We start from the raw sequence: 16,868 nt of genomic DNA, 5'->3' as shown, positions 1-16,868 counted from the left end.
GGGAGGAAGTTGGGGGGGGAGGAAGTGGGGGGGAGGAAGTGGGGGGGAGGAAGTGGGGGGGAGGAAGTGGGGGGGAGGAAGTGGGGAGGAGGAGGGGAGGGGAAGGGGGGGCGAGAGGAAGGGGAAGGGCGAGGAAGGGGGGGGAGGAGGGAGGAAGGGGGGGGAGGGAGAGGGAGGGAGGAAGGGAGGACTCGAGGCGGAGAGACAGGCACGGCCACGCCCGGTTGCCGGGGGTAACCCTGCCGCGCCGCCCCGCACTGCCGAGAGCCCAGCTCTCCGAGCCCCACCCCCCCCCCCCCCCGGCCGAGAGCCGCGCTCTCCGAGCCCCGCCCCCCCCGGCCGAGAACCGCGCTCGCCAAAGCCCCGGCCGAGAGCCGCGCTCTCCAAGCCCCCGCCCCCCCCGGCCGAGAGCCGCGCTCTCCAAGCCCCGCACCCCCCTGCCGAGAGCCGCGCTCTCCAAGCCCCAGCCGGCCCGCACTCCCGTTTGCCGGGGTAACCCGATCCGCACTCTCGAGAGCCCCGCCACCCCCCCCCCCCCGCCCCGCCCGAGCCGAGCGCGGAACAGAGTCCTCACCTGCTCCTGCTGCACGCGCACCCTGACCCTCGTGGCTGATGCCGTTGCCACGGGTAACGTGACACCGGGAAGGGGGGGGGGGGGGGGGGCGGGTGAGGAGCTTAGCAGCAGCCCAGTTACCTAGCTCGGGCCTGGCTGGGCAAGAAAAGGCCCAGGCTTTCAGGCCTAAGAAAAAAAAACGGGCAAAGGTAGGAAAAATTAATGAGATTAGATAAGTTAATTACTTTCTAAATCATTTTTTAAAAAAACAATATGTGTTTTAAAAGCAACGTTTTTTTTTTAAGACGCAGAAAGCGGGGAAAAAGAAAGGAAAAGTTTGGAATCAAGATGGCGGCGACTCACCTCGGTTCAGGAACAATAAAGCCCGGCCACACACGCACCGATTGGCCCGGCGGCACACGCCAGCAACCCGGCGTATGATTGGTCGAGCTCGAGGTCACTCTGTCGCTAATGAGCGGATAATGAGATGCTAATGAGCGGAACGTTGAAGGTTTTTGGGATACCGCGGGCGGGATTTTAGCCCGGCCGAAACGTAAATACGCTTAAAACCGTCTCGGAAGCGTAAGCTTTCTTTGGAGGTAACGCGCGCGTAGGTACGCCCTGTAACTTTCAAGCGCATAGCCCGCCAGACGCACAGGCGATGACAGACAGAATGACAGACAGACAGATCGGACCGATTTATACATATATAGTAAAAATTCATTTCCTAAATCACAAACCATCCCTTTGGTGGTGTATCATCAATAATGCAGCTGCACTTAACGAATCTAGTCCTCGTTTGTAAAATGTTTATTTTTATGTTGTTCGTAAAGCAGAGCTGGCAAGGGCTAGGCCTGTGCTGGATGGTTACAGCCATTGCACGAAAGCCCAAAATTGGAAAAATGTTCATGTGTCATTGGAGTGGAAAAACACTGGTCAAGACAGGGCTCATTACAATTGCTGTGCAACGGAATTGTATTAAACCAAGTTATTAATGTAGATATTGTATATGTATATTATGAGTTTTTAATTCCATGAGTGGAATTTACAAGAGTGGGAAAGTTTCAATTGAATTACTATCTGCTGTACCATTGGGAATTAGAATGGTGTCCCAGTACCGTATATGCAATAAAAAAATGCTTGCTTAAGGTACAAAGAACTTGCAAATTTGGAAGGATAATTATGCGAGATGTCTCTGATCAGTCAGTGTGGAGAAGAGAGAATCTCAGCCCATGGAAAGACTGGAGGATAACAGTCAAGTTGTAAGTAAAACAAAAATAATATATGTTTAATTGTATAACTAATTTTTAAAACAGAAAAAAATACTTGTGTTACAGGGGTTCTGTTAAATGTTTAGAACACGGGAGTGAGGCCTCAAAAGCAATAATGTTGAGAACCCCTGGTCTAGGCCATAAACCCTGGAATTCCCTCCCTAAACCTCTCTGCTTTCTCTAGCTCGCTCTCCTCCTTCAAGACGCGCCTCAATATCTTGAATGCTCCCATGAAGCGACTTGGGGAGGTTTTACTAGGTTAAAGGCATTATATAAATGCAAGTTGTTGTTGTTTGTAGTAATGTCCCATGCCCGACCAGTTCACCCAACACCAACACAGAACAACTGAGGCAGCTCTGATGCGAATATTATGAATGTGCTCCGGATAAGCTGGGATGCCTAAGCCAATGGGATCTCTCAAGAGTGTATACTTTACAACACTGGTGTCGGGATGTAGGGTGTTCCCTCAAATCTCTATTGGGTATTTGCTATATATTTTAGTAAAATAAACTAATATTCAATTTTATAAAAATATCAAATCACAGATTTTTCTGCAGTAAATTATATTTTAGAAGAACCTTCACAAACTAACCAAAGTCATTGTTCAAACCGTCTGCGTGTTCCAAAGATTCTACTGCATTAATTTTCAAGAAAACCCTTTTTACAAAGTAAAATATACTTCATTTTACCTCCGTACATAGAGGGTGAAAGTGGGTATTTCAAACCCAGTGCATCCTCGGTGAAACAGTCAACAAAATCTTCCAGCATCTGCAGGCCATATCCCTTCCCGCGATGCTTCTTCCTCACAAAGATGGTGTCTAATATTGGCAGCTGGTAGCACTGAGTCAGGAAGGTATGGCACTTGCTTCCTAGGGAGACAATATTGAGAACGGTACCAAAGTGAGGTAGGAATATAAATATGTTGAAGCACTGGATGATCATGTGCCACAGATAGCTCAGCAGATAAATGTACCACATGTTACAACACGAGTCCCTACAGACTAAGGGCATGAATTTGATGCCATGTCTCAGAGTAATACAGCACAGAAAGAGGCCCTTCGGCCCATCGTGTCCACGCCGGCCATCAAGCCCTATTTATTCTAATCCCATTTTCCAGCACTTGGTCCGTAGCCTTGAATGCTATGGCGTTTCAAGTGCTCCATCTAAATGCTTCTTGAATGTTGTGGGGGTTCCTGCCTCTACCACCCTTTCAGGCAGTGAGTTCCAGATTCCAACCACCCTCTGAGTGAAAAAGTTTTTCCTCAAATCCCCTCTAAACCTCCTGCCCCTTACCTTGAAACTATGCCCCCTGGTTATTGACCTCTCTACTAAGGGGAAAGTTCCTTTCTATCTACCCAACTCAATTTTGTACACCTCAACCTTCTCTGCTCCAAGGAAAACAACCCCAGCCTGTCCAGTCTCTCTTCATAGCTGAAGCACTCCAGCCCAGGTAACATCCTGGTGAATCTGTGCGGAGGATTTGTAATCTGCATCAATTAGGGAGGGAAAAATATCAATTAAAAAAAAAATTGGCCAGGATTCCTAGCAAAATGGAAATATTCAAATATGGACACCAGGCTCTGTGATGGCCTTCGTGGTCACATAGCCAGCTGACAGTCACTGTCTGGGTTGATGTATGAAGAACAGCAAGTTGGTAACAGGTCCCCCCATCATGTTTAGCATAGAAGGAGCAGGGAGGGAAAAAAAAATGTATACTAGTTATCAAAACCATTACATTTTTATGTATATATTACAACAAAAAAATCCAGTTTCTTAAATATTTAAAATTTTCACTTTCTCACATTAGAAAGGTCAAGTGTCAAGTCTGAAAGAAAAACAATAGGAATTTTAGCTCATTATTTCCTCTATTAAAAGGCCTCCCTAGCCTACGTTTCTTGAATGAACAGCCAGCAACAAAATTCAAATGTTCACAGGAGGAAGGGAAAAGAATGCAGCAATGAGCAAAAACAGTGCAGCATGTACAGATTCACCACAGAATTAACCCTCAGTCAGCATTGCTGATGTCAGCGCACAGAGGCACCATTTACACAGAAATAAAATAAACAAGCCCATTAAGATGCTCTGCTGAAAGAACAAAGTGTACTGGGCATCTTTGCTGAAAGAAATCACTTAGACTTGGATATTGAACTCAGGTTAAAGCAATGACAGTCCCAATAGAAAAGTTAAAACGATAAGAGAAATAGATAATGCTGATCTAACTATCACCAGTGCACTGTTGCTGCAGTATGTACAATCTACAGAATGCACCACAGCTACTTTAACAGCACCGCTCACCCCGGCAACCACTACCACAGAGTACAAGAGCAGCATCGTCATGGGAAACACCACTGCTTCCAAATTCACCTCATAAGTCACACACCATCCTGACTTGACATGTATTATTGTCCCTTCATCATTCCTGGCTCAACATCCTGGAATTCCCTACCAAACACCATTGTGGGAACACCATCACAACAACTGCACCTTCTCAAGGAAGCTAGAGAAGGGCAATAAATGCAGCCTTGCCAAATGACATCCATATCCAGAGAAACAAATGAAAGAAAACAGGTTATTTCATTTGTGTTTGGGCTCCCAAATAAAGCAGTTAATGTTTGTGTCCCATTAACACCTTTAATAAGGATCTGGACAAATATCTGTCTGGGATGAGGACTGGGCAATCAAATGTATAGAACGTGGCGGGTCATTGAAGTGTCATCTGAATGAAGGCAATGTGTAATGTATGATGTCTGTGTTTTAAATGCCTGTTTATCCCTCATATCCAAACTTCCCTCATCGCCTCCTCCATCCCATTCATCTTGGGTCATAGTGTGTTATATTTCTATCCTCAGTTTTCTCCACCCAGGTTTACCTTTAGGAGTGAAAAGGGAGGAGGGGAGCAGGAGAAGGGGCTGGGAAACATGCAAGGACATTTCTTTGAGATTAAATAGGTTGAGTAGAGCAGATTGTACATGGTCTGTGGAAAGAACAGGAAAAAAGTTTTTTTTCATTCCATACTACTTTCTCCCCAAATTGTCTGCTGCCACTTACTACTAGGCCTCCATATGAGGGCACCAAAAGGACATCAGAGTCCACTAAATTAAATGGATAAATTCAGCTATCTCACACTTCTAGAGGGGAACCACGCTCAGATGAAGCTACACAGCTGCAGGGCCAATTGCCCAGTCCACACGACGTAGGATCAGTGAAATATGCCAGCAAGAGTCAAAGCCTTCAGGAAAGGTGGTGAGGAAAGTAGTAGGCAAAAAGAAACACAACACAAACCATCATACAACATGGACAGGACAAATAGGGAAGAAAGATGGTGCAGGTAAGGGAGATGGGAACATGAGGGAAGAATAAGTATATTTGCAGAGATACATAAAATACATTTAGCAAACAGAATCATAGAATCGTGTGTGTGTGTGTGTGTGTGTGTGTGTGTGTGTGTGTGTGTGTGTGTGTGTGTCTCCTATGTATGATACCTGCTGTTTTTGATGGAGTAGAAGCCAATCGCTTTCCCAGACTTCCAGAGAATTTTAGCGTACTCAGTAGCACTGTGGCAAAGAAAAGGGAGCTCATCTGCACTCATTTCCTGGGCTCTGTAAATGATGCGGTTTCAAAACGTACAGAACAATCCGCTCCCCGAGCGACGTTACCTAGCAATAGTGACAGTAGAGTGTTAGTAACTTATAATCAATCACATGTAAACCTACATAACAACAGTCACTGCACTTCAAATAAATGCAATTATTATTTATAACTCATTCTACAGCCTCAAACTGCTTTAGAAATTAAAATTAGAATATGAATGTTTTATATTGACAGAGATGGGTGGTTATGTCAAGAAGCAGTCCCTTCACAAAAAGGTCATAAACCCCTTTAACTTTCCATAAGTCATTATTTCATGTCTAGAGAATTTAAAGTGGGGTTAAAACTTCTGCAATTTGTTTTTGTTCTTAAAAATTTGCAAAACATTTTTTAAAAATGCCAATTTCTCCACCATATTTCTTGATTACAGAAACAAATATATAGGATGTGTTTACCTGCAGTCAGTTTAAAATAAAAACACCTCAACCCCCTCAGTGCAGTCTGATACCATAACCCTCTGCATGACCAAGTGGAGTTACTTATTTTGAAGTATATTGTAAATTCTCTGCAGAATGTACTGTGGAGAAGTACATCATTAAATCGTCAACAGATAAGAGGTGCTTAATCAAATGTTAGGTAAGCTCATGTTTTTCTAACCCATCTATAGAAAAGTATTACTTAAGTAGATGGGATCATGTCATGTGATTGTATCTGCTCCAAACACGCACGTTAGAATTATGGCATGTATCTCTTTTGCCTCATTCTACACTGATCGCACGTGTTCAGAGCCACTCCTCAATAATAATAATAATCTCATTGAACAGTGCCACTTGGAACAGCACTTGAACTTCTTAGTGACATTTTCCTAATATGGACACCAGGTATCCGCATCAAGCACTCACATGGCTGTTAGATGTAAAGTAAGTCTCCCTATGCTGCACAAACAGCCTGCTTCGGCCCTAATTTTGCATGAGTAACGTTCCATTAAATAAGTGTGGTATTTCTCCTCCCTGCATCTACATAACTGAAGTCTTTCATCCCTGGTACCATTCTAGTAAATCTCCTCTGCACCTCTCTAAGGTCTTGACATCCTTCCTAAAGTGTGGTATTCAGAATTGGACACAATACTCCAGCTGAGGCTTAACCAATGATTTATAAAAGGTTTAGCACAACTTCCTTGCTTTTGTACTCAATGCCTCGGTTTATAAAGCCAAGGATCACATATGCATTTTTAGCAGCCTTCTCAACTTGTCCTGCCATCTTCAAAGATTTGTGTACATACACCCCAGATCTCTGTTCCTGCACCCCCTTTAAAATTATAGCAGTTTATATTGCCTCTCCTCATTTTTCCCCTACTAAAAACATATCACTTCACACTTCCCTGCATTAAATTGCATCTGCCATATGTATGCCCATTTCACCAGTCTATATCCTCCTGAAGTCTGTTACTAGCCTCCTCATTGTTTACTACATTTCCAGATTTCATGTCATCTGGAAACTTTAAAGTGATGCCCTGCATACCAAAGTCCAGGTCATTAATATATATCAAAAAGAGCAGTGGTCCGAATACCGACCCCTGGGGAACACCACTGCACACTCCCCTTCAGTCTGAAAAACAAACTATTCACTACTACTCTGTGTTTTCTATCTCTTAGTCAATTTTGTATCCATGCACCCACTGCCCCTTTAATCCCATGGGTTTAATTTTGCTAAGTCTATTACGTGGTATCAACTCCTTTTGAAAGTCCATATAAACAACGTCAACCGCATTACCTTCATCAACTCTCAGTTACTTCATCAAGTAACTCAATCAAGTTAGTCAAACACGATTTGCCTTTAAACAAATCCATGCTGGCTGTCATTTATTAACCCATATTTTTCCAAGTGCCAATTAATTTTGTCTCGGATTACTGTCTCTAAAAATTTCCCCACGACCGGCGTTAGGCTAACTGGCCTATAGTTGCCGGGTTTATGCCCCTCCCCTTTTTTGAACAAGAGTACAACATTTGAAATCCTCCAGTCCTCTGGCACCGCTCCCATATCCAAGGAGGATTGTAATATTGTGGCTGGAGCCTCTGCTGTCTCTACCTGTACGTCTCTCAGCAGCCTAGGATTCATCCCATCCAGACTGGGTGACTTTTCTACTTTTGAGTGTAGTTAACCTTTTAATTCCTTTTCTATCTATTGTTAACCTATCCAATTTCTCTACTACCTCCTCCTTTATTGTGACATTAGCAGCATCATCTTCTTTAGCGTGTACAAATGTAAAGTGCTCATTTAGTACCTCAGCCATGTGCTCTGCCTCCATAACAAGATCTCCTATTTGGTCCCTAATTGGCCCCACCCTTCTTTTGACAACCCTTTTACTATTTATAGGTTTATAAAAGACTTCTGGTTTCCCTTTTATGTTACCCGCTGATGTATTCTCATATATTCTCTTTGCCCCATTTATTTCCTTTTTTCAATTCTCCTCTGTACTTTTTGTATTCAACTTGGTCTCTACTATATTATGAGGCTGACATTTATCATAAGTCTCCCTTTTCCCTTTCATTTTAATCTCTATGGCCTAGAAATTGGGTATAGCCCCGCTTGGGGCGTTAGAATTGGCGGAGCGCAAATTTTATAGCCAGGCGCAACTTATCGACACCTCGTGCGATATTGGGTTGCAGCGCCCCAAAGGTGATTGAGGCGAGAGTTCAGGCGTTACACGGGGCACCTAAGGCGCCAACATGCCGGCGCAACCCAATATCGGGGCGTCCAGCCGCAGCACAGGTGCTCTCAATTACCCATGACCACGAGACTTGCAGGCGCCGGCCAGCTCTTAAAGGGGTGGGTCAGGCAGCTCCAGCATCCACACTCTGCGCCTTGTAGGCCTGCAAATCGGCGCAGGCCCATCTCTGGCACAAAAAACTTGGATCAGATGGAGAGGGTGAGGCAGAGAGCAGAGCGCTTCACCAATGAGTCTCTGGAGGAATTGGTGTCCACAGTGGGGCACCGGCAAGATGTCCTCTACCCCGACAATGGCAGGAGGCCTAATCATAAGGACTACCGACGAGCTTGGAGGGATGTTTCTCTGAGAGTCAACTCCAGCAGCATGGCGACCAGGAGCCCTGTCCAGTGCAGGAAGAAATTCAACGACCTCACTTGGGTCGTCAGGGTGAGTGGAGTTAATGTAAACTTATGCATCCCTCCATGAGCACCTGACTTTATGGCTACAGGGTGCGCGATACCCCAATGGCCATCTGTCAGCAAGCATCCATGGCCCTTTCTGGTCACACACATCCACATTTGACTCAGGGCATCATGTAAGGGCTGTTCCACCATGGGGGGCATGAGATGATCACTCAGGGCATCATGTAACATCACTTCCCGTTCTTTGCCCCGCAGGCCAAGCTGGCGCAGAGCCGAAAGGAGCAGCTTCGCACCGGAGGAGGCCGTCTTCAAGTGGACCCTCTGACGGATCTCGAGGAGAGAGTCCACGAGATTGTGGGAGGACGTCTGAGTGGTCCTGTCCCCACTGCAGCTGCCGACCCCATTGTCCACAGCAATGGTAAGGTTCTCAACTATTACAGCTGTCACCTTTCAGTTGTTTCCCCCGCCAGCATGCTTTCTCAATGTGGACCCATGTCATAGCATTGCCGCACTGTTGTATCCCTTGCTGCCAAACTGTCCTTTTGCTAAAGCCACTCTTCAACCTCCCTGCTTTCAGATACTGCATCACCAGCTCGGGAGCCGGCCCCTCAAGCTGCCAGTGCAAGTGCCTCCGGAGGCGACGACCAGGAGGAAGCCGGACCATCCGTGCCAGCCTCAGGGGAGCCACCGCATGTGGAGACTGGGGATAGTAGTTCCCTTGAGGGGAGTTGAGGGGGGGGGGGGGGGGGCGGCTCTGATGAGGAGCCAGTTGCAGGGACCAGCGGCCTGCAGCAACGTGCGGGGGGTAGGGACGCTCGGGGGCAGTCTCCCCGGAGGGCGAGGCAGGCCACCTTGACTGCTGCACAGAGTGCAGAGGAGGTGCGGTGCCTTGCCGAAATGAGTGCCCAGGCCCGGCTCAGGCACACTGAGCTTATGGCTGCAGTGGGGAGGATGCCCGAGTCCATCGACACACTGGCAAAGAGTGTGGTGGACTTTGGGGCAGCAATGGAAAGGACTGTCCAGGGCTTCGGGGCAGCAATGGAAAGGTCTGTCCAGGGCTTCGGCCCAGCAATGGAAAGGTCTGTCCAGGGCTTGTCCGAGGCAGTGGAAAGGTCTGTCCAGGGCTTGTCCGAAGCAGTGGCAAGGACTGTTCCGGCCTTGTCCAAAGCAGTGGAAAGGACTGTTCATGGCTTCTCCGAAGCACTGGCACCTGCCATGCAGGTCCTCACTGCTGCCACGCAGTCACTTGCTGGCCTCGTCCACAAGCAGATTGAGGCCACGCGAACACTCACTGTTGCCACCGTAGCTGCATCAGGCAGGATCACCCCAGGCCCTTGCAGCACCACAGCAGGCCATGAATCTGTGGAGCAGTCGATAGCGGCGGATGATCCGGTGCGGCACCGTCAGAGTGCCAGTGTGTCGGCCGACAACGGTGCAGGTGTCCTCTCTCTGCATGCGACCAGTCCTGATGCCACCACTGGCACGTCAGCAGAGCAGCTGCCACCACCTGCGCGGCACACTGCTAGCAGACATGCCCAGTTGGAGCAGCCTGTTTGCAGGACCTCCAAGCCCAGAGGTCATCCAGGCCGTCCCTCAGGAGCTTCAGCGCTTCCAGACACTCAGCAGGCGTCCCCCAGCCTTGACGCAGCCACTGGGGTACAATTACGGAGGAGCTGCAGGGAGGGAAGGGGCCGACCTCGTAAGAGGAGTCAGCCTCCATCAAGGGGTCACCAGTAGAGGGAGGTGCTAAGACATCTCTTTTTCCGGTTTTAAGGCAGTCCACACCTGTTGTTTGTTTGTTTGTTATGGTTTGGTTAGTTTCGCCGGGTTGCCACACAGTTATCTGTTAGTTTGTTAGTTATGATTTCTGTTGCCATTACGTTGTCATGCTGGAAGGAAGCACTTATTTGAAAATAAAGAAAATGTTTTATTTACAATCGACCTGTACACTATTTACATTCATCGATGCCTTCATAGGCTTACAGTGAACCGGAGGGTGCTGTTCGAATCACAGCCACCATTCTGTCCGAGGGGCCTAGAACCGAGTCCTTATGAGCCTCTGACAAACGGCCCTTCCAGTTTCTGGAGCCCTCCCATCTTCCTGCTCCTCCTCCTCGTCCGCCTGCTCTGCTGGACCTGGAGGGTCGGCTGGCATTGGCTGGGTGCGTCGAATGGCCAGGTTGTGGAGCATGCAGCAGACAACAACGATGCGAGTCACATGCTCCGGCGAGTACTATAGGGGGCCCCCCGAATGGTCTAGACAGTGGAAACGCTGCTTCAGCACACCAATTGTGTGCTCCACAATGTTCCTGGTGGCCTGATGGCTGCTGTTGTAAAGCTCTTCTGCCGGGTGTCGGGCAAATGGAGCGGGGTCATGAGCCATGGGCAGAGAGGATAGCCCTCGTCGCCCAGAAGCCAGCCTCATGGGTGAGCCGGGGCCTCAAAAAGGTCAGCCACTGAGGTCTGCCGCAGGATGAAGGCATCATGGCTGCTGCCAGGGAATTGTGCGTTCACTGCCATGATCATCTGCCGGTGATCACAGACCAGCTGCACATTAAGGGAGTGGAACCCCTTTCGGTTACGGAACTCCTCCGGATTCTGCAATGGCGCCCGCAAAGCTACGTGTGTACAATCAATCAATGGCCCCCTGCACCATGGGGAAGTCTGCAATAGCCGCGAAGCCCTGTGCGCGCTCCCCCTGCTTCTCCAGGGTCACAGGGAAGGTGATGAATTCGCGCCTCCTTTTGTAGAGGGCAGATGTAACTTGCCGGATGCAGCAATGCACTGCAAATTGAGAGATATTAGATATGTCCCCAGCTGCTGCCTGAAACGATCCGCTGGCGTAAAAGTTGAGCACAACAGTGACTTTCACGGCCACCGACAGAGAGGTCCTGCACCATATCCGCGGCTGCAGATCCCCAGCAAGCAGGTGGCACAGCTCAGTGACAACATCCTTACCAAATCTGAGCCTTCGCAGACACTGCTCCTCTGACATGGTACGGTAGGAGACCTGCTGCCTGAAAACCCTGGCAGCGTATGGTCGGATTTGGCGACGTCCATTGGCCCTCCTCCTTCTGGCCAATCCTGGCCCTCTCTCCCTCCGTCTCTGTGCCCTTGCCAGTTGTTCAGCCAGGATGACGTTCCCCTCCAAAGCAGCTCCCATTATTCTGGCCGACGAGTAAGACGCAGTCAGCTTTCTGGATCCAACTGTTCTGGACAGGGCTGAAGGTCCCAAGGCTCCTCTGGCTCAATAAGAACAAGTCTGTGCCACTGAAGGTCTGCAACTCTCTCCAGCAACAAGCAGTATGGCCAGGCCAAATGGCTGCCGGTTTTATACTAGTGCTGTCCCCTTTAAAGAGCGCCCCCCCGAGTCCGAGAAGGACCTGGTAACGTTCCATCCAACTGTCACTAATAGCGCCAGGTGGAACGGAGGGGGGCGCCACTGAATTTCCGGTATGGGGCGCCAAAAAGGCGTTGCACAATGAAATGACGTCATTATCTGGCTGCGCCTGCGAGCGGGCGCAAAGACTTAGCGCCGGCGCGACCAGGCTACTCAATATGGCCGGATGCGCTAGGATCACTGCGCACGTCCGAATATTGGGTAACGCCCCAAATCTCGGGCTCTTTAGGCGCTAATCGCTGGCGCAACCAACCGAATTTCTAGGCCTATATCTTTAGTTATCCAGGCAGCTTTGGATGCCCTTCCTTTCCCCCTCATGGGAATGTGTCTAGTCTGTACCTGAACTACCTACTCTATGAAAGCCTCCCATTGCTCATTGCTACTGATTTACCTGCCAATCTTTGATTCCAATCCACCTGGGCTAGATCCCCTTTCAACTCACTGAAATTAGCCCTCCTCCAGTTGAGTATTTTCACGTTTGATTGTTCCTTTCTATACCTACTCTAAAACTAATGATATTGTGATCACTGTTTCCCAAATGCTCTCCCACTGAAACTCTGTCCACTTCATTCCCCAGAATCAGATCTAGCACTGCTCCTTTCCTCTTGGGCTGGAAACATACTGACACACTCCTCTGTACCTCACTCAGTGTTCATTACTCATACATGAGCCTTGGCTGTGTATGTTGGCAGACTATTCAAATGAACCCATCTTCTCTTCATCTATCTTCTCTTCACTAGATGTCCACACATGCCCACTTTCATCAGATATCTCTGGATAGTGGCCAGAAGCAGGAACCTTGGTTGATGTTTTTCCCTAGCTGGAAGGCACCAAGGTCAATTGCCATGTGCTACTTCCACCCTAGCGGAGATCAGCTAACTCAGCACAATGGAGGATCAAACCTGGGACCTTCCTGGTCTGTGTGGCTCAGATACTGACTAGATAAGCCCAATGAGTCACGAGGGAAGCATTTAATGCATTTATTGGACAATATATCAGTGTTATCTCCAACTTCTAAATGCTCTACGTACAACTAGACATTTAAAATATACAGAGTAAATTTTGTAAATGCACAACTTAATTATATTCCAATTTACACCCAAAAAACTTGCCGCCTCCAAATGTAGAACTTCCTGAATTAGACCTTAAAGAAACACACATATCGTTACTGTGATAATGCAGCGTAAGCTTAAAAATTGAGGGTTAATTTACCTGCTGGGGCCCCTGACGGGAGGACTCAGTCGTTTTGATGACGTCATCAATTGCCCACCACCTATCCACTAGGTACAACGCCACAGCTTGAAAGGAAGACAAGAGAAGATGATATGAACGCAGCTTCATCACAATCTCCATCTATGTACAAGCAGGTCTATGGAATTTGGTAAAACGAGAACACATGCTAGTGGTTAATAAGCAGATAAGTGTTAGCTCATAGATGATGGAATAGAGAGCCACATATCCAAGTTTGCCAATGACACAAAGACAGGCGGCATTGTAAGTAGTGTAGATGGAAGCATAACATAACAAAGGTCTATTAAAATCTATTATTACAATTAATAGATTAAGTGAGTGGGCAAAACTGTGGCAAATGAATTTCAATGTAAGCAAGTGTGAGGCCATCCACTTTGGACCTAAAAAGGATAGATTAGAGTACTTTCTAAATGGTGAAAAGCTAGAAACAGTGGAGGTCCAAAGAGGCTTGGGGGTTCATGTACATAAATTAAAATGTCATAGACAGGTACAGAAAATAATCAAAAAGGCTAATGGAATGCCGGCCTTTATATCTAGAGGACGAGAATACAAGGGGGTAGAAGTCACGCTACAGTTATACAAAGCCCTGGTTAGACCACACCTGGAGTACTGTGAGCAGTTCTGGGCACCACACCTTGGATATACCAGAATGATACCTGGACCTCCAAGGGTTAAATTACAAGGAGATTACACAAAATAGGGCTGCATTTCCTGAAATGTAGAAGGTTAAGGGGCAATTTGATTGAAGTTTTCAAAATATTAAGGGGAACAGATAGGGTAGACAGAGAAACTATTTCCGCTGGTTGGGGGGTCTTGGACTAGGGGACATAGCCCAAAAATTAGAGCCAGGCCTTTCAGGAGTGTAATTAGGAAACACTTCTACACACAAAGGGTGGTAGAAGTTTGGAACTCTCTTCTGCAAATGGCAATTGATGCTAGATCAATTGTTAATCTCAGATTTAAAATTGATAGGTTTTTATTAAACAAGGGTATTAAGGGATAGGAGGCCAAGGCGGGTATATGGAGTTAGGTCACAGATCAGCCATGATCTCATTGAATGGTGCGGAACAGGCTCGAGGGGCTAAATGGCCTACTCCTGTTCCTATACATTGATTTTTACTTTCCTATATAACTAGATTTACAGAAGTAGTCCAATTCAGACACATTTTTCTGGAAATGAGTTAAATCAACATCCAAGTAGTTCTACATATGAGCAACCTACAGGGAGAAAAATCAAACTTGTATAAGAAAGCAAAGACAACGTTCCATTATCAGTGAACAATGTAATATACAAAAGAAAATAAATATTCAACTACAAACAGTGTCCAAGTTAATAAGCGGGATGGACACACAGGGTGCAGGATTATAAAATGCCCTCTTAACTGGCAATTCGCATTAGAAAAATATAGCACTAACCTGTGAACGGACTTTCGGGAGCAAATAAGGCCAGAACTTTATATGTCGTATCTCCACCATAGAGTGGAACAAAAGCAATAGAGGACAGACTAACTGGAATCTGTGTTCAAGAAACATAGGCAGTGTCAAATCAGCTACCGAACATGTAAATAGTAATCCAAATTTTAGTATGGACTCAAAACAATAAAATCATCTCATCTCTCACCACATCATTCTTGCTCATTAATTCTGAATTAGTCTATCAGCATCGATTTTAACCTAAGTGGCTGGAATCAGGTCAGGCACCCGTGTTGCACCCTGCCCGATTTAGAAAATGAATGGAGCATAAAATGGGCTGGGGTGTAAAACGAACATCTGACCCAAACCTGCTCTGTTCCCACTGGGCGGGTTGGGTTAAAATCAGGGTGCAAGTGTTCTTTTCCTCTCTTCAGAGATTTCCCTGAGCATGTATAGTTCAGCCATTTGTTTTTGCAGTTAATCTGTTGGCAAGTCAGCTCGGATTCACTCCTAAATCAATCACACTGGCAGCAAGAGAGATTTGTGGGTAATAGCAGCAATAAGCAGTAAAAATGTTAAAGTAAAAAGAATAAGTACTGGAAATGTGAAGCTGGTGGACCAGCATCTGAAAAATATAGCACAACAGTTTGGGTGTGACCAATCATCATAACTGCCAGAGACAGGCTAGCAAACCACCTTTACGGGAATCAACAGTGCCTCACCCAAATGGCTATTCATGTATTTGCAGGCAATTTCCCCATTGAGCCCGGGGGGCGGAAAGAGATGGTAGAACGTCACAGCCAAGTTCAATTCTTCCCTCACCTCTAGTCGAGATCAACTAATGCAGAATCAGGGATCAGACCTGGAAACTTCCTAGTTTATATGGATCTGTACAACAACAGCTGATGTATTTACCCACAGAACTGAAATCAGGGGAAGCTACTCCAGAGCATAGGAAACAGAGGTCCGTAAGCTTTTAATACAAATAATTTCCTGTAATGAGCACACTATTTTCCTTTGTCATAGTCGTTCAGACGCTGGCTACAATGCCCACGATATTTGAATAGTCAGCCAACAGAAATATTTTGATACCAAACATTCACTCAGCTCTCCTGACATTTTTGTCTAGCTAACTTACAGGCTAGGCTCAGTCAACCAGCTGCATTCATTACAATGGTTTCTTTACGGATTGATGTTTGTAATTAAATTATTGTGCAGCTTTTACATGTAGATGGTAAAAGTCTACATGAAAAAGCAAGTTTATAAGCGTTACGTTGCAACAAACGGAACTGGAATTTACCCCATTCGCTTACAGTAAGTGCAACAAAATGGGGAACATTTTGGATTAGTCTGTTATTTGATTTACCAGAAAATAAGTAACACATTAACTTTACCAGTAACTTGCTCTAGCTTTCAAACTCAATCTTACTTAAGTTTCTGGATAACTCAGTTATCATGGAGCTGTATTGGAAATTAAAAACACATGTAACAGTCGGTCGTTACCAATGGGATGTCAAATCACAACAATATTTATTATAACTCATTTCACATAATATGCAGGCACTTTTGTCTTGGGGGTTCAAATGCTCAGAATGTCTGAGGATTTTCTTTCCTGCCAGAAAGCCTGTAGTAGATGTGCCAAGTGTCCTACCTTCCTTCTGTTGGGTAGTGTGAAATATTCCAGCTTGTCAGGATCACTGTACAGAAGATTAGACATGTATTCCTCTGCAGAATGCTCAATGTCTTCATGCTCCAACTCTGCAAGTAAATCCACAGGGAATGCCATCCCTGTCAAAGAAAATCAAAATCAAAATGAATGAAAGAGATTTTTTTTTGCAGCATATCCTCAGATTGAAAGTACAGTACATCAGCTATTTCCCTCCAGTATTTACAGGGATTCTTGTAGAAATGTTTAGTCATCAATTTGCAGCAGGGTTTTCTTGCAAATCCATTCACTGGCCCAAGCCATAGTTTGCTATTTTTATATTAAAAATGCATTGCTTTGTACAGTGCCAAATTGAGCAAAACACACTTATGATATTCTGATCATTTTATTACACACATTCACTAATGTTTTGGAAAAGATTTGAATGAACTATTGTCTCACAATCAGACATAACTCTCAACACTGCTGTCCTGCTTGTATTCACCTGCTCAAATATAGTTCACTTCACCCTAATAGAATGCCCTGGAAACAGTAAGCGCCTCCAAAATCTCTGTACTTTCACTGGCTCTCAGACACTCTGAAACCGTGGCAACA

The 16,868-nt window shown here is 46.2% G+C and overlaps 1 protein-coding gene across 3 annotated transcripts in view; it reads right to left on the bottom strand.

Moving 5' to 3' along the window:
* Window positions 1–5,294: 5,294 nt before the first annotated feature.
* Window positions 5,295–16,868, bottom strand: part of LOC147124621 (soluble lamin-associated protein of 75 kDa-like) — a 49,041-nt gene continuing 37,467 nt past the window's right edge. For all 3 annotated transcript variants that reach the window (XM_085990549.1, XM_085990557.1, XM_085990559.1), the window contains exons 2-5: window positions 16,260–16,396; window positions 14,612–14,711; window positions 13,157–13,242; window positions 5,295–5,480 (exon numbers count right to left, since the gene is read on the bottom strand). In XM_085990549.1, coding sequence (XP_085846675.1) covers window positions 5,400–5,480; window positions 13,157–13,242; window positions 14,612–14,711; window positions 16,260–16,394 — 402 coding nt within the window. In that variant the 5' untranslated portion in view covers window positions 16,395–16,396 and the 3' untranslated portion in view covers window positions 5,295–5,399. The remainder of the gene's footprint in view (window positions 5,481–13,156; window positions 13,243–14,611; window positions 14,712–16,259; window positions 16,397–16,868) is intronic.

This window comes from Somniosus microcephalus, chromosome 1, assembly GCF_052327205.1.
Source record: "Somniosus microcephalus isolate GS21.2 chromosome 1, FLI_Smic_1.0, whole genome shotgun sequence".
NCBI classification, from domain to species: domain Eukaryota; kingdom Metazoa; phylum Chordata; class Chondrichthyes; order Squaliformes; family Somniosidae; genus Somniosus; species Somniosus microcephalus.
This window is presented reverse-complemented; position numbering and strand designations above follow the sequence as displayed.